Source organism: Bufo gargarizans, chromosome 7, assembly GCF_014858855.1.
Source record: "Bufo gargarizans isolate SCDJY-AF-19 chromosome 7, ASM1485885v1, whole genome shotgun sequence".
Lineage (NCBI taxonomy): Eukaryota > Metazoa > Chordata > Amphibia > Anura > Bufonidae > Bufo > Bufo gargarizans.
Window position 1 is genome coordinate 80,223,381 of NC_058086.1, and position 18,852 is coordinate 80,242,232.

Genomic DNA, 18,852 nt, shown 5'->3' on the forward strand with positions numbered 1-18,852 from the left:
CCTTACTGAGTAACTTTAAAATGAATCCCACTAAAAGTGAGATGCTCAATATTTCACTCCCGTCAGATGTAGCTTCCCAAACTCAAAGCAATTTTCTCTTTCAATGGCAGAACGTTAGTATAACATATTTAGGATTACAAATCCCAAGGCAGCTCCACCTACTCTACCCTCTTAATTACCTACCCTTACAGAAGAAGGTATTGGAAGATTTACAGAAATTCTCTTTGAAGCACATCTCGTGGTTTGGAAGGCTTGGGGTCGTTAAGATGGACATTCTTCCGAGACTTCTGTATCTTTGTCAAACTGTCCCAATAAGTGTACCAAGGGGGTATTTTGTGGTTCTTCAGAGGGCTATTACTCGATTCATTTGGAATTCAGGTAGAGTTAGGATTGGCTCTGTGGTTTTGGTTATTTGGCTAAACATAGAGATAAGGGAGGGTTGGGTCTACCAGATCTTAGGGTATATCATGCAGCAGCATTACTGATGAGGATCATAAACTGGTCGGATAGAAACTCCCCGAAACTTTGGATTAAGATGGAGAGGGAGCTGTCACCAGTAGATTTATCAGCGGCACCATAGGTTACCAACCACCCAGCCCAGGAGGGTTGGCCTTTCTTGGCAAGACACGCCTTGCTTGGCCTGTTGGGATTATTGGACTTCGAAATTTCAGATTTCGCACAAAAAAGGTCCTATGACCCCAATCATGTCTTGACCCTGATTTTCTGATAGGGGGAAAGGCATCTAATCTTTTGATTTGGCACAAATCCCAATGTCCTAGGGTCTGGGATGCTATGGCACAGAAACACTTAGAAAATTATGACTCCCTTGTACCTGATGATAGACGGGATGGCTCCACGTGGCTTGCATATGTCCAGATAAGATCTTTCTTTCATACACAGCTTATTCGACCGAGGGTCATGTCCTGATTTAACAGCTTTTGACAACATCTATGTGAAGCCTGATGTTCATTACAAGCTCATATCACAATTGTATTGGGTTCTAATGGACTGTAGCAGTCCTGATTTAGCCCCGTTCTTTAAAAAGTGGGAGTCTGATCTACAGCTGACCTTTTCATTGGAGGATGTCCTTAAGGTGTGTACACTCTCTCATGGATTGTCTATAGCTGCTCACGCGAAGGAAAAGAACTTTAAGATCCTAGCCAGATGGTATTACTGCCCCTCGACTCTAAGCAAGATGTTCCCGAATGTCTCTAACCTATGCTGGAGATGTAATTCGGAGGTAGGCTCGATGTTGCACATATGGTGGGAGTGTCCAATAATAAAAAAAAATTTGGGACCAGGTGTTCCTCATCTGTAACAAATTCACGGGTAAAACAGTTCCCAACTCTCCTAAGATTGCTCTTCTATCGCTTATCCCAGGCTCGATAGCTAGTCTAAAGAAAAACCCGTTGCGGTTCTTTCTGGTAGTAGCACGCATGGTAATTCCGCGACAGTGGAAAAAAGTGGATGCTCCCTCTCTGTGCATGGGCGTCCGAACTCAGATATTTAAGAATGGAAGAACTTACAGCACTTTCACAGGGTATGGAGAGTTTTTTTCTATAGTAGGTGGAATTCTTTGGTGGATTTTGTCCATTCTTCTGATTTTTCAAGGCTACTGGGAGAACTCAGTAATACAGAGGAGGGGACGAGACTCGGGGATTAATAGTTTTGCAGCACGCTTCTATATTCCTTTCTCTTACACTTGCCTTTTCCTAACCTATATATCATATATAGATTACTTCCCATTTATGGGTCTTTTTTGCTTTCTTTTCCTGGGCTCTAACGGTTTGGTTTATTTTTCATAAATGTTATATGTGAGATTACTTTTTTAGCGTCCTTAGTGGTGGGGTGATAGATTTCTAATTTGATGTATGGTATGTACAATGCTGCTTGTTTGAGATTATTCTCTGCACTTTTCCTGTGTTGTCTGCTTACTTTCTTCATTTGTATACAGTGATTGCCACTGACAATGTGGATCCTGCGTGATCCTTTATTGATATATTGATATTCTGCTGTTTGAAGCTCGTGTGCTCATTGCGCGAGTTAGATACTTTTGAAAATAATAAAGTGAAGTAAACATAAAATGGAAAATTAGCCAAAAAAATCTAAATTCTGAAATTTTATCTCCATTTGCCATTAACTCTTGTGGTTAACTAAATGGTTAACGTTTGTAAAATCAGTTTTGAATACCTTGAGGGGTTTAGTTTCTACAATGGGGTCATTTTTGGATGGTTTCTATTTTGTAAGCCTCACAACTTCAGACTTGAACTGGTCCCTAAAAATTGGATTTTTGAAAATGTCTGTCTGAAAAATGTCAAGATTTGCTTCTAAACTTCGAAGCATTGTAACATCCCCCAAAAATAAAATATCCTTCCCAAAATGATCCAAACATGAAGTATACATCTGGGGAATGTAAAGTAATAACTATTTTTGAGGTATTACTATGTATTAGTAGAAGTAGAGAAATTGAAACTTGGAAATTTTCAATTTGTTACAAATTTTTGGTAAATTTGGTATTTTTTATAAATAAAAAATATATATATTTTTTTTACTTCATTTTACCAGTGTCATGAAGTACAATATGTGACGAAAAATCTATCTCATAATGGCCTGGATAAGTCAAAGCGTTTTAAAGTTATCACTACTTAAAGTGACACTGGTCATATTTGCAAAAAATGGCCTGGTCCTCTAAAGGGGTTATCCGAGTTATTTTTTTGTTTTTTCTATGTTCCTAACTAAGCAAATGGAACAGCTTTCCAATTAACTCACTTTATCTCCAGTGGCTGGTTTCTCAGATTTCTCTATGGGTCACATGACCTGTTATGTCAGCTTCTCTCCCTGCTCTGATAAAGGTTGTTTACAAGCCTGTAAATGAGACGTCACTGTGCTGACCACGCCCCCCTTCACTGCCGTCTACTCTTTGCTAGGATTCTTATCCCCTTCAGCTGCACAGCTCTGCAGGCAGTGAGTAGACAATGCTGGGCACTGAAGCTGACATATTAGAGAGAGCATTGCACAAGAAGGTAGGGGGAAGATCCTGTGTGTATTAGCAGTGTCATTATACAGGTGGGACATGTAGTTTTACAAATGCAAGTTGCTGTTGATTCTCCCAGCACTCAGGGCAGCTCTTGTATTCACTCCCTTAGCAGTGTCATTATACAGCTTGGCCTTGTAGTACTACACATACAACATGCTGCAAAGTCTTCCAGCAGGCAGACATGTCACTCAGGGCAGCTCTTGTATTCACTTCCTTAGCAGTGCAGGGGGAGGGGCAGAGATTGTTTTTATTGCATGTAAACAAAGGGCCAGAAAAGAACCAGGGAAATAAGGAAATATATATATTTTTTTTTTTTTGCATAAAACTTGCTTAGCTCAGTTATAGATCAGATTTTCAGTGCTATATTTTTTTTTCCATAACTGTGACAACCCCTTTAAGGTGAAATAAGGCTGTGTCCTTAAGTAGTTAATCAGACCTCAGCTCACAGCCCCAATCAGATCCCCAATGTTAATAAGATCTCAGATATGACCCCCAATCAGACCTCAGATCAGAGCCCCATATAAAGAAGACCCCCCAATCAGACCTAAGATGAGACCCATGCTTCATATCAGCCCCCAGCCATATATGAACAGCCCCTTCTCATGTACTCAGCCCCCATCTATATGTGAGCAACCCTCGGTTATAATTCAGCTTCAGATCACAAAATAAAAAACCCACTTACCTCTCCTGCTCCTGGAAACCGCCGCTCTTCACATCGCGATACTCTTCCTCCAGCTGTCGGCTGTGCTGTGAACTGGCGCGCACAGCGTGAGGTCACGGAGCGCCCTCACACTATGCGCAGCCTTCACAGCTAACAGTTGAGAACCAGGAAGCGGTGACTACAGAGCCTTCACCTCTTTCTCGTCCTCCGGTACTAATAATCGCTTTCATAATGGAAGCGCTCGTTAGTATTTGCCCCATCAGACGCAGGGGTATTTTTCCCCACTTTGGGGTGAAAAAAGTGCGTCTTATCGGTCGAAAATACGGTATATATATCCTATGTTACACAAGCTGGTATTTTGGCCAATGATCGCTAACGAGTGTTCATATGAACGCTCTTTAGCAATCATCTCGCAGTTTAAAGGGACACTGACAGGCCCAATAAGCATATTTAGGTATATATATGACAGTACAGGTCTTCTAAAGTGTATTAAAAACATCTAAGTATCCCCCCTGTCCACCTTATAAATACAGTAAACTGAAGTTTTATAACCTGGTTGAAGCGTCTTCCATCTGCCCAAGGGGCGGCGTTTCATTTCCACTTGCGCCCAGCCAGCCTCGCCCCAACTGCTGTTTTGAAGCGCCGCCCAGCTCATCAATATTCACTTCGCTGGGCGCCTACTACTGTCCCCGACTTCACAAGATGCATGCTGAAGATGAGACGGAGGCCGATGCCCATAGGATTGTATTGGGCATGCGCCGGATCTTGTGAAGTCGGGGACAGTAGCAGCCGCCCAGCGAAATGAATATTGATGAGCTGGGCGGCGCTTCCAAATGGCAGTTGTGGCGAGACTGGCTGGGCGCAAGTGTAGATAAAACGCCACCCCTTGGGCAGATTGAAGACGTTTCAACCAGGTTATAAAACTTCAGTTTACTGTATTTATAAGGTGGACAGGGGGGATACTTAGAATATTTTTAATACACTATACTGTCATATATGTACCTAAATATGCTTATTGGGCCGGTCAGTGTCCCTTTAAAGGCTCTATTACACTGTCAGATTATCATAACAAAGCGGTATTGTGGGTGCACAACCAGAAATATAAAAACTAGTTAATATGATCACTAACAAGTGTTTGTAGTGATGCTCATTCGCGATCATCTGGAAGAGAAATACTGCTGCCGATTACCCAATGAACAATCATCAGTCATTGGGTATTCGGGATCTTTAGACATGTTAACTAAAAATCGTCATTGATTGCCGGCGGCAGATTGTGTTGTCTAATAAGCGCTCCGCTGACGGCAAACAACGAGAATGTATAGGGACAAGTGTGCATTAGCGATCATTCACCCCTATATTGAGGAGACGACTGCAATAATAGCAGTGGTCTCCTCTTCTAATGAGCAGTCAAATGACGGGAGGGAGCTCTTCCCTCTTGACCCTCGTCTGCTACATCTGCCCGTGCCGCTGATGGCCGATGAACGAGCAAATACTCATTCATCAGGTAATTCAAATATTTTAACATATTAAAAAAATATTCTTTGCAAGCGACAGATTGTGGTGTCTAATCATGACCTGCTGTCTGAAAATAAGTATACTGAATGAGGATGAGTGATCACATGGTGCTGACTGCATACACAGCTTTGCCACACAGAAAACTGCACAACGTGATGTGGTAAGGTGAACATAAAAGTGTATGGTAAAGTCCTGGAAGGGGTGTATATCCCACCCAGCTTCCTCAACTGGGTGAGGTAAATAAAATCCAGGACAGGTTTCCCCCCTAGACTGAGGGATCCAAGCTGAAGCCAGCCGGGATCATCAAGGGGAAATAAAGCACAGTCCAGGCTGTCAGTCTGGGGAGAGGAATGCCTGGAGAAAGCCTGGGAAGCTGGCTGCCCTGCTGGCTAGAGAAGCCGAGTGCTCTGTGTGACCTGTGTTCAATAGGTGAGCTAGGATCCTTACTGTATTAGCCAGGGCCCAGACGGGCAGGGGTTTATTTCAGTTTGGTTTATGTTTTGTGGTGCTGGACCTTCAGCTTACCCAGTGAATTATAACTGGGGTGCCTGTATTGCCGGAGTGTGATAAATTAAGCAGCATTTGGACTTTAACCCTGTGGTCTGCAAGAGAATCTGTCATCGCCGCCCAGCCTGAGAGTGTAACCCCTTACAATGCTTACATAGCCCTGCTTTATATGGTACACATGCTCCACTAAGGAACCTTCATACCCAGAGTTTGCTTTACTCCACCCACACATGTGGCTGATCACATGACTGTGACATCACCACAGATCCTGTACACATAATGCAGGGCTCCAGATGGTGACCAAAATGGTCGCCAATGCGACTTAGAATTTACAAATGGCGACAAGACTTTTTAGTCTTGTCGCCATTTGTGACTAGACCCGCCGCCGCAGGTCTGCAGTTAAATACAGCGGCGGGGCACAGGAGCTGATAGTTCTCTGTCCTGCCGCCGATGTTCTTCTCAGCAGCGCAGTGAAGGAGTCTCTCCCTCCCCCCTGTGCTGCTGCTTCCACCAATAAGAAGAGAGATGTGTGGTGGAGGGGAGGGGCTGTGGCCACTGCGCCACCAATGAAGATAACTGACCTGTTAATACAAATACAGGAGACGGGTGCCGGAATCAAATAGCCGGCACCCGACCTCTATGACAGGGAGCTGCGATCAGCGGCAGTTAACCCCTCAGGTACCGCACCTGAAGGGTTAACTCCACTGCCACTGATCGCAGCTCCCAGTCATAGAGGTCAGGTGCCGGCTATTTGATTCCGGCGCCCGCCTCCTGTATTTGTATTAACAGGTCAGTTATCTTCATTGGTGGCGCAGTGGCCGCAGCCCCTCCCCTCCTCCACCCATCTCTCTTCTTATTGGTGGAAGCAGCAGCACAGGGGGGAGGGAGAGACTCCTTCACTGCGCTGCTGAGAAGAACATCGGCGGCAGGACAGAGAACTATCAGCTCCTGTGCCGCTCCGCTGTATTTAACCACTACAGGACCGCCGTACGCAGGATTGCGTCCTGCCGGCGGCCCTGCTCTTCTGGGTGGACGCATATACGCGTCCTCCCGCGAGAGCCGAGATTTCCTGTGAACGCGCGCACACAGGCGCGCGCGCTCACAGGAACGGAAGGTAAGCGAGTGGATCTCCAGCCTGCCAGCGGCGATCGCTCGCTGGCAGGCTGGAGATCCGAATTTTTTAACCCCTAACAGGTATATTAGACGCTGTTTTCATAACAGCGTCTAATATACCTCCTACCTGGTCCTCTGGTGGTCCCTTTTGTTAGGATCGACCACCAGAGGACTCAGGTAGGTCAGTACAGTCCCACCAAACACCACACTACACTACACTACACCCCCCCCCCACCCCCCCGTCACTTATTAACCCCTTATAAACCCCTGATCACCCCATATAAACTCCCTGATCACCCCCCTGTCATTGATCACCGCCCTGTCATTGATCACCCCCCTGTCAGGCTCCGTTCAGACGTCCGCATGATTTTTACGGATCCGATCCATGTATCCATGGATCCGTAAAAATCATGCGGACGTCTGAATGGAGCCTTACAGGGGGGTGATCAATGACAGGCGGGTGATCACCCATATACACTCCCTGATCACCCCCTGTCATTGATCACCGCCCTGTCAGGCTCCATTCAGACGTCCGCATGATTTTTACGGATCCGATCCATGTATCCATGGATCCGTAAAAATCATGCGGATGTCTGAATGGAGCCTTACAGGGGGGTGATCAATGACAGGCGGGTGATCACCCATATACACTCCCTGATCACCCCCCTGTCATTGATCACCCCCCTGTCATTGATCACCCCCCTGTAAGGCTCCATTCAGACGTCCGCATGATTTTTACGGATCCGATCCATGTATCCATGGATCCGTAAAAATCATGCGGACGTCTGAATGGAGCCTTACAGGGGGGTGATCAATGACAGGCGGGTGATCACCCATATACACTCCCTGATCACCCCCTGTCATTGATCACCCCCCTGTAAGGCTCCATTCAGACGTCCGCATGATTTTTACGGATCCGATCCATGGATCCGTAAAAATCATGCGGACGTCTGAATGGAGCCTTACAGGGGGGTGATCAATGACAGGTGGGTGATCACCCATATACACTCCCTGATCACCCCCTGTCATTGATCACCCCCCTGTCATTGATCACCCCCCTGTCAGGCTCCATTCAGACGTCCGCATGATTTTTACGGATCCGATCCATGTATCCATGGATCCGTAAAAAATCATGCGGACGTCTGAATGGAGCCTTACAGGGGGGGTGATCAGTGACAGGGGGGTGATCACCCTGATTACCCTGATCACCCCCTGTCATTGATAACCCCCCTGTAAGGCTCCATTCAGACGTCCGCATGCGTTCTGTGGATCCGATCCATGTATCCATGGATCCGTAAAAAATCATGCGGATGTCTGAATGGAGCCTTACAGGGGGGGTGATCAGTGACAGGGGGGTGATCACCCTGATCACCCCCTGTCATTGATAACCCCCCTGTAAGGCTCCATTCAGACGTCCGCATGCGTTTTGTGGATCCGATCCATGGATCCATGGATCCGTAAAAAATCATGCGGACGTCTGAATGGAGCCTTACAGGGGGGGTGATCACCCTGATTACCCTGATCACCCCCTGTCATTGATAACCCCCCTGTAAGGCTCCATTCAGACGTCCGCATGCGTTCTGTGGATCCGATCCATGGATCCATGGAGCCGTAACAAATCATGCGGATGTCTGAATGGAGCCTTACAGGGGGGGTGATCAATGACAGGGGGGTGATCAGGGAGTCTATATGGGTGATCACCCCCCTGTCATTGATCACCCCCCTGTCATTGATCACTCCCCCCCTGGTAAGGCTCCATTCAGCCATTTTTTTTGGCACAAGTTAGCGGACATTTTTTGTTTGTTTTTGTTTTTTCTTACAAAGTCTCATATTCCACTAACTTGTGCCAAAAAATAAAATCTCACATGGACGCACCATACCCCTCACGGAATCCAAATGCGTAAACATTTTTAGACATTTATATTCCAGACTTCTTCTCACGCTTTAGGGCCCCTAAAAAGCCAGGGCAGTATAAATACCCCACATGTGACCCCATTTCGGAAAGAAGACACCCCAAGGTATTCCGTGAGGGGCATATTGAGTCCATGAAAGATTGAAATTTTTGTCCTAAGTTAGCGGAAAGTGAGACTTTGTGAGAAAAAAAACAAAAAAAAATCAATATCCGCTAACTTATGCAAAAAAAAAAAATATTCTAGGAACTCGCCATGCCCCTCATTGAATACCTTGGGGTGTCTTCTTTCCAAAGTGGGGTCACATGTGGGGTTTTTATACTGCCCTGGCTTTTTAGGGGCCCGAAAGTGTGAGAAGAAGTCTGGGATCCAAATGTCTAAAAATGCCCTCCTAAAAGGAATTTGGGCCCCTTTGCGCATCTAGGCTGCAAAAAAGTGTCACACATGTGGTATCGCCGTACTCAGGAGAAGTTGGGGAATGTGTTTTGGGGTGTCATTTTACATATACCCATGCTGGGTGAGAAAAATATCTTGGTCAAATGCCAACTTTGTATAAAAAAAATGGGAAAAGTTGTCTTTTGCCAAGATATTTCTCTCACCCAGCATGGGTATATGTAAAATGACACCCCAAAACACATTCCCCAACTTCTCCTGAGTACGGCGATACCAGATGTGTCACACTTTTTTGCAGCCAAGGTGGGCAAAGGGGCACCTTTCGGATTTCGCAGGCCATTTTTTACACATTTTGATTTCAAGGTACTTCTTACACATTTGGGCCCCTAAATTGCCAGGGCAGTATAACTATGCCACAAGTGACCCCATTTTGGAAAGAAGACACCCCAAGGTATTCCGTGGGGGGCACGGCGAGTTCCTAGAATTTTTTATTTTTTGTCACAATTTAGCGGAAAATGATGATTTTTCTTTTTTTTTCTTTTTTCCTTACAAAGTCTCATATTCCACTAACTTGCGACAAAAAATAAAAAATTCTAGGAACTCGCCATGCCCCTCACGGAATACCTTGGGGTGTCTTCTTTCCAAAATGGGGTCACTTGTGGGGTAGTTATACTGCCCTGGCAATTTAGGGGCCCAAATGTGTGAGAAGAACTTTGCAATCAAAATGTGTAAAAAATGCCCTGCAAAATCCGAAAGGTGCACTTTGGAATATGTGCCCCTTTGCCCACCTTGGCAGCAAAAAAGTGTGACACATCTGGTATCGCCGTACTCAGGAGAAGTTGGGCAATGTGTTTTGGGGTGTCATTTTACATATACCCATGCTGGGTGAGAAAAATATCTTGGTCAAATGCCAACTTTGTATAAAAAAATGGGAAAAGTTGTCTTTTGCCAAGATATTTCTCTCACCCAGCATGGGTATATGTAAAATGACACCCCAAAACACATTCCCCAACTTCTCCTGAGTACGGCGATACCACATGTGTGACACTTTTTTGCAGCCAAGGTGGGCAAAGGGGCGCATATTCCAAAGTGCACCTTTCGGATTTCACCAGTCATTTCTTACACATTTTGATTGCAAAGTTCTTCTCACACATTTGGGCCCCTAAATTGCCAGGGCAGTATAACTACCCCACAAGTGACCCCATTTTGGAAAGAAGACACCCCAAGGTATTCCGTGAGGGGCATGGTGAGTTCCTAGAATTTTTTATTTTTTGTCGCAAGTTAGTGGAATATGAGACTTTGTAAGAAAAAAAAAAAAAAAAAAAAAAATCATCATCATTTTCCGCTAACTTGTGACAAAAAATAAAAAGTTCTATGAACTCACTATGCCCATCAGCGAATACCTTAGGGTGTCTACTTTCCGAAATGGGGTCATTTGTGGGGTTTTTCTACTGTCTGGGCATTGTAGAACCTCAGGAAACATGACAGGTGCTCAGAAAATCAGAGCCGTTTCAAAAAGCGGAAATTCACATTTTTGTACCATAGTTTGTAAATGCTATAACTTTTACCCAAACCATTTTTTTTTTGCCCAAACATTTTTTTTTATCAAAGACATGTAGAACTATAAATTTAGCGAAAAATTTATATATGGATGTCGTTTTTTTTGCAAAATTTCACAGCTGAAAGTGAAAAATGTCATTTTTTTGCAAAAAAATCGTTACATTTTGATTAATAACAAAAAAAGTAAAAATTTCAGCAGCAATAAAATACCACCAAATGAAAGCTCCATTAGTGAGAAGAAAAGGAGGTAAAATTCATTTGGGTGGTAAGTTGCATGACCGAGCGATAAACGGTGAAAGGAGTGTAGTGCCGAAGTGTAAAAAGTGGCCTGGTCATGAAGGGGGTTTCACCTAGCGGGGCTGAAGTGGTTAACTGCAGACCTGCGGCGGCGGGTCTAGTCACAAGTGGCGACTAGACTAAAAAGTCTTGTTGCCATTTGTAAATTCTAAGTCGCTATGGTCGCCATCTGGAGCCCTGCATTGCTATCAACTTTCTTAAAGAAATTAACACCCTGCAACCCAGCATTGGTGGCTGTGCTTGCACACTATAGAAAAAAAACACTGGCCTATATGCGCTGTTATGGTTCGGGCCTCCAAAAAGGCCATTGCTTTTTTCTATAGTGTGCAGGCACGGCGACCGGTGCTGGATAGCGGGGTGGTGGTAACCATGGAAACGAGAAGTGTATAATGTGATGAAAAAATTAGTCTTGCCAGCCAAGGAAGCAATATGGAAAATTTGTGAGTGCCTTGTATTAACTTTCTCTACATAATAAATGCCACTTGCTGAAGTAAGTCAACCCCTTTTAAGTTTACTGTCAACTAAAATTCTTAAGTCGTTTTCCATGTCAGTTTTATCCAGTGTTTTCCTGTTTAGTATGTACTGTGGCATGTATTTTCTCTTCCTAACATAGTAAAATAGGCTGAAAATACACATTTATCCAGTCCAGCCTGTTATTCTGCAAAGTTTATCCAGAGGAAGGCATAAAAACCCTCATGAGGTAGAAACCAATTTTCCTCATTTTAGGGGGATCCTTTCCAACTCCAGTAAGGAAATCAGAATAACTCCCTAGTAGTGATGCGCGGCAGGGGCAATATTCAAATTTGTGATATTCGTTATCTCCAGTCATTATTTTCTTGATTGCAGAATTGAAGAATTTGCATTACTAAATTTCGCAATCAACACTGCTCCTAATGTCAGTTATTGCAGCCTTCTCATAGGCCCACAAGCTAGAAAGCAGGGAGGGATCATGTGTACTGATTTAAAAAAAAAAACTTGAATATACAAAACTGCAAATATATATATCGCTATATTTTAAATATTTGCTAATTCTTGAAGTGCCGATATTCGCGATAAAAATTAGCAATTAGAATATTCGTGATCAACACTACTTCCCTAGATCAACGACTCTTCTCCAGAAATCGAATAACTCGAAAATGTAATATTATTACACTCCAGGAATACATCTAGGTCCCTCTTTACCTTTAGTGAATTCATCATTACAAACTCCTGCTTGCTAGATTGCCATGTCTTTTGATATTCATAAAAACCTGTTTTGATTTGAATTCACAGTAAATTGTGAAAGCCTTGCTTTCTACAGGTACTTTTAGTGTAGATTGTTACTATAGAATATGCCTATGGATGACTCACACTTTGTACGTTATTTTCTTTCTCATAGCTTGTGCTAATTGTTTGGTGCAAAGATTTTCTACAAGAACAGAACAGCTCTCTTTGAACTTGCCACAAAGGTATCTTGGACAACCAAGTTATTTTACCCATGCACATCTCTTAAAGAAAGGTAAGTTGGTAATTTTTGGGGGAATTTATTCATAAAGTATTATAGCTTGAGTATTATTGCATGGGTATACATAAAAATGTATGTTATGACTAGGCCTGCACAATATATCGCCAAAGCAATCGCAATAAATCGCTATATCGAAATCGCCAATTGGCCGACCCACAAATGCTGCTATTGTATTACCATATTTTCCGCTTTATAAGACAAACTCCCCCCCCAAAAGTGGGGGGAAAATGACAGTGCGTCTTATAAAGCGATGGTTGACTTTTTACGTGGCTGACACCGATGTATCGCCGGCCACTATGCTGCACAGCGCGGCCGGCGATGCATCAGTTACAGTGCGGGGAGGGAGGAGGGGCTGGAGGCAAGTCGTTATTTTAATGAACAAATGTTCTTCTATTTATCTGTTCTGTGCAGTGCTATTAAGAAAATGGCAAGTTTTGTATTTTGTACTTTTTCAGTAATGCAGATATCGCATTGCATATCGTTTCTCAATTTTTAGGGCCCTAATCGCAATCGCACAAAATTCCCATATCGTGCAGCCCTAGTTATGACTGATCAAATACAACACAAAAAACAAGGGAGTGTCTTCTAAAATAATCGTATGCACTTCTGCCATACTTTTTGTTATAGCTATCCATTAAAGTTCTTTGTTTAACAAATAAGTGGTATCCGTTATGTTATTAAAGGGGTATTCTGGTAAAGTAACTTAATTTTTGAAAAACTGCAAGCTGTTACCAACCAGATCCCATATACGGTATATAACCAGAGCTTCAATTTACCTTGCAATACATTATTCTAGCTCTTGTGTGAGCCTGCAACACACAGTGTCATGGCACCTGATCTTCCCTCACAAAACCACAAGCCCTAGCTTTTCTGCTGTGAGTTTGTGCTTGTTCATGAGTCTTGATGTTTTTTATTGGCTGCATGATGATATACAGTCCAGTCACTCCCCCTCTACTCAGTCATCACCAGCACACTAAGGGCTCTTTCACACAAGCGGATCCCTTTGTTTTATTTAGACCAGTGATGGCTAACCTCCGCAACTCCAGCTGTGGTGAAACTATGACTCCCAGCATGCTCCATTAATTTCTATGGAGTTCTCAGAACAGCGAAACAAGTGTACATCTTGGGAGTTGTAGTTTTACCACAGCTGGAGTGCCAGAGGTTAGCCATCACAGATTTAGATATTTGCAGGTGAAACTCGAAAAATTAGAATATCGTGCAAAGTTCATTTATTTCAGTAATAAAATAGAGATAAAAGAATATTTTAAATATGGACTGGCACTTTAAATGTGTGTTTTGAATGTGTTGTTAGTATTAATGGGCAGACCACTACTGTATTCTTGTATTAAATGATCATTAAACATTTATTCATAACTATAAAATATAAAAAATGTATAAAATCAAAATAGAATAAAAACTATACATATGACAACCTATGCCTCAATGGAAAAAACGTCTAAAACATGTAACTGACTAAATATTTTGAGCAGCTGATTAATTCTGGATGAATATGTACTTCACAGTTGTATAGTAGACTAGAGATATTCAAATCCTCTCAAAGGTGACTGCACTTAATGTTCCTTGGAAGGAAACAAGTAAACTTTAGTCGTTCAAATGTTTGTATGGGACTGTGTATACTGCGCAGTAGTAAAAAATAGTCGCATCTCCCATGAATATCCTTGGTGTATAGAAAGATTCAATTCATATAACACGGTTTCAAACTGTTAATCCTCTTGTGTTATTGCGCCTTTTTTTAATGACTCCTCAGTTTGTATATAGTCCAACTCCTAAAGTAAAAAAGGTCCTGGACTATGTTTCAACAAGTAGCCGCATGCTTAGTATGTAGAAGCGGCCTAACACTTAGTGTAGGTAGAAATCTCTTACCTTCTCTTGTTTTCGAGTTGTGGCTTAATTACATACCCAGCGTTGTTTCCCTGTTTCGCTGTTGTGTCCGCCGGCGTGTCACGTGATTAGCAGCAGGATCTTAGCGTGTGTCTCGTAGCAGGTTCTCATGTGAGTTGATGCCGTTAGTCTGTTGAAAATATTTGCGATATTTGGAGCGCTTCGGTTGTTTTAGATAATTCAGTTGGACTGTACAGTCGTGGCCAAAAGTTTTGAGAATGACACAAATATTAGTTTTCACAAAGTTTGCTGCTAAACTGCTTTTAGATATTTGTTTCAGTTGTTTCTGTGATGTAGTGAAATATAATTACACGCACTTCATACGTTTCAAAGGCTTTTATCGACAATTACATGACATTTATGCAAAGAGTGAGTATTTGCAGTGTTGGCCATGGACCCAAAATGTCAGCGTTTTGGTCCCCGAGCCACTTAGTTATCACTTTTGCCTTATGGCACGGTGCTCCATCGTGCTGGAAAATGCATTGTTCTTCACCAAACTGTTGTTGGATTGTTGGAAGAAGTTGCTGTTGGAGGGTGTTTTTGTACCATTCTTTATTCATGGCTGTGTTTTTGGGCAAAATTGTGAGTGAGCCCACTCCCTTGGATGAGAAGCAACCCCACACATGAATGGTCTCAGGATGCTTTACTGTTGGCATGACTCAGGACTGATGGTAGCGCTCACCTTTTCTTCTCCGGACAAGCCTTTTTCCTGATTCCCCAAACAATCGGAAAGAGGCTTCATCGGAGAATATGACTTTGCCCCAGTCCTCAGCAGTCCATTCACCATATTTTCTGCAAAAGATCAATCTGTCCCTGATGTTATTTTTTTTAAAGAGAAGTGGCTTCTTTGCTGCCCTTCTTGACACCAGGCCATCTTCCAAAAGTCTTCGCCTCACTGTGCGTGCAGATGCGCTCACACCTGCCTGCTGCCATTCCTGAGCAAGCTCTGCACTGGTGGCACTCCGATCCCGCAGCTGAATCCTCTTTAGGAGAAGATCCTGGCACTTGCTGGACTTCCTTGGACGCCCTGAAGCCTTCTTAACAAGAATTGAACCTCTTTCCTTGAAGTTCTTGATGATCCTATAAATTGTTGATTTAGGTGCCACAATATCCTTGCCTGTGAAGCCATTTTTATGCAACGCAATGATGGCTGCATGCGTTTCTTTGCAGGTCACCATGGTTAACAATGGAAGAACAATGATTTCAAGCATCATCCTCCTTTTAACAGGTCAAGTCTGCCATTTTAACCCAATCAGCCTGACATAATGATCTCCAGCCTTGTGCTCGTCAACATTCTCACCTGAGTTAACAAGACGATTACTGAAATGATCTCAGCAGGTCCTTTAATGACAGCAATGAAATGCAGTGGAAAGTTTTTTTTGGGATTAAGTTAATTTTCATGGCAAAGAAGGACTATGCAATTCATCTGCTCACTCTTCATAACATTCTGGAGTATATGCAAATTGCCATTATAAAAACTTAAGCAGCAACTTTTCCAATTTCCAATATTTATGTAATTCTCAAAACTTTTGGCCACGACTGTACAGTCATCCGTGTAGAGGCCTCTTCTTACTGTTAGTTAATCACATCAGCTCCCCTAGCTTAAAGGGAACCGGTCACCGGGATTTTGTGTATAGAGCTGAGGACAAGGGTTGCTAGATGGCCGCTAGCACATCCGCAATACTCAGTCCCCATAGCTCTGTGTGCTTTTATTGTGTTAAAAAAATGATTTCATAGATATGCAAATTAACCTGAGACGAGTCCTGTCCCTGACTCATCTCACATACTGGATTCATCTCTGGTTAATTTGCATACGTATCAAATTACATATCAAAACAGTTTTTTGACATAATAAAAGCGCACACAGAGCTATGGGGACTGGGTATTGCGGATGTGCTAGTGGCCATCTAGCAACCCATGTCCTCAGCTCTATACACAAAATCCCGGTGACAGGTTTCCTTTAAACCCCCTTAATGACCAGACCACTTTTTACAATTCTGCACTACACTACTTTCACCGTTTATTGCTCGGTCATGCAACTTACCACCCAAATGAATTTTACCTCCTTTTCTTCTCACTAATAGAGCTTTCATTTGGTGGTATTTCATTGCTGTTGACATTTTTACTTTTTTTTTTATTAATCGAAATTTACTGAAATGTTTGCAAAAAAATGAAATGTTTCACTTTCACTTGCAAAAAAAAAAAATGACATCTATATATAAATTTTTCATTAAATTTATTGTTCTACATGTCTTTGATGTAAAAAAAATAAATGGTTTGGGTAAAAGTTATAGGCCTCTTTCACACGGGCGTCATGTTTTTTGCCCGGATAAGAGGCGGGTGCGTTGCGGGAAAATGCACGATTTTTCCGCGCGAGTGCAAATCATTGTAATGCGTTTTGCACTCGCGTGAGACAATTCGCGCATGTTTGGTACCCAAACCCGAACTTCTTCACAGAAGTTCGGGCTTGGGATTGATGTTCTGAAGATTGTATTATTTTCCCTTATAACATGGTTATAAGGGAAAATAATAGCATTCTGACTACAGAATGCATAGTATAATAGTGCTGGAAGGGTTAAAAAAAATAAAAAAGTTAACTCACCTTATCCTCTTGATCGCGTAGTTCCCGGTGTGTTCTTTACTAACTTTGGGCTAAATGACCTGTGGTGATGTCAGATCACATGCTCCAATCACATAGTCCACCACCATGGTGATGGAGCATGTGATCTGACATCACCACAGGTCCTTTAGCCCACAGCTAGTAAAGAACAGACCGGGAACTACGCGATCAAGAGGATAAGGTGAGCACTATTATACCAGCACTATTATACTATGCATTCTGTAGTCAGAATGCTATTATTTTCCCTTATAACCATGTTATAAGGGAAAATAATACAGTGAATAGACTGTCACCTAGAACCCATGCGTGAAAATCGCACCGCATCCGCACTTGCTTGCGGATGCTTGCGATTTTCACGCAACCCCATTCACTTCTATGGGGCCTGCATTGCGTGGATTATCGCACCGCAACGCTCAAAGAGGAGCAAGCTGCGATTTTCACGCAACACATACAGACGTGGACAAAATTGTTGGTACCCTTTGGTCAATGAAAGAAAAAGTCACAATGGTCACAGAAATAACTTTAATCTGACAAAAGTAATAATAAATTAAAATTCTATAAATGTTAACCAATGAAAGTCAGACATTGTTTTTCAACCATGCTTCAACAGAATTATGTAAAAAAATAAACTCCTGAAACAGGCATGGACAAAAATGATGGTACCCCTAACTTAATATTTTGTTGCGCAACCTTTTGAGGCAATCACTGCAATCAAACGCTTCCTGTAACTGTCAATGAGACATCTGCACCTCTCAGCAGGTATTTTGGCCCACTCCTCATGAGCAAACTGCTCCAGTTGTGTCCGGTTTGAAGGGTGCCTTTTCCAGACTGCATGTTTCAGCTCCTTCCAAAGATGCTCAATAGGATTGAGGTCAGGGCTCATAGAAGGCCACTTTAGAATAGTCCAATTTTTTCCTCTTAGCCATTCTTGGGTGTTTTTAGCGGTGTGTTTTGGGTCATTGTCCTGTTGCAAGACCCATGACCTGCGACTGAGACCAAGCTTTCTGACACTGGCTAGTACATTTCTCTCTAGAATTCCTTGATAGTCTTGAGATTTCATTGTACCCTGCACAGATTCAAGACACCCTGTGCCAGACGCAGCAAAGCAGCCCCAGAACATAACAGAGCCTCCTCCATGTTTCACAGTAGGGACAGTGTTCTTTTCTTGATATGCTTCATTTTTTCGTCTGTGAACATACAGCTGATGTGCCTTGGCAAAAACTTCGATTTTTGTCTCATCTGTCCACAGGACATTCTCCCAGAAGCTTTGTGGCTTGTCAACATGTAGTTTGGCATATTCCAGTCTTGCTTTTTTATGATTCGTTTTCAACAATGGTGTCCTCCTTGGTCGTCTCCCATGTAGTCCACTTTGGCTCAAACAACGACGGATGGTGCGATCTGACACTGATGTTCCTTGAGCATGAAGTTCACCTTGAATCTCTTTAGAAGTCTTTCTAGGCTCTTTTGTTACCATTCGGATTATCCGTCTCTTAGATTTGTCATCAATTTTCCTCCTGCGGCCACGTCCAGGGAGGTTGGCTACAGTCCCATGGATCTTAAACTTATGAATAATATGTGCAACTGTACTCACAGGAACATCTAGTTGCTTGGAGATGGTCTTATAGCCTTTACCTTTAACATGCTTGTCTATAATTTTCTTTCTGATCTCTTGAGACAGCTCTTTCCTTTGCTTCCTCTGGTCCATGTCGAGTGTGGTACACACCATATCACCAAACAACACAGTGATTACCTGGAGCCATATATATAGGCCCAATGGCTGATTACAAGGTTGTAGACACCTGTGATGCTAATTAGTGGACACACCTTGAATTA

At 42.9% G+C, this 18,852-nt stretch overlaps 1 protein-coding gene across 7 annotated transcripts in view; it reads left to right on the plus strand.

Moving 5' to 3' along the window:
* XPNPEP3 (X-prolyl aminopeptidase 3) overlaps nucleotides 1–18,852 on the plus strand; it is a 548,503-nt gene that overhangs the window by 55,346 nt on the left and 474,305 nt on the right. For all 7 annotated transcript variants that reach the window (XM_044302131.1, XM_044302133.1, XM_044302134.1 and 4 more), the window contains one exon: nucleotides 12,372–12,491. In XM_044302131.1, the coding sequence (XP_044158066.1) occupies nucleotides 12,372–12,491 (120 nt within the window). The remainder of the gene's footprint in view (nucleotides 1–12,371; nucleotides 12,492–18,852) is intronic.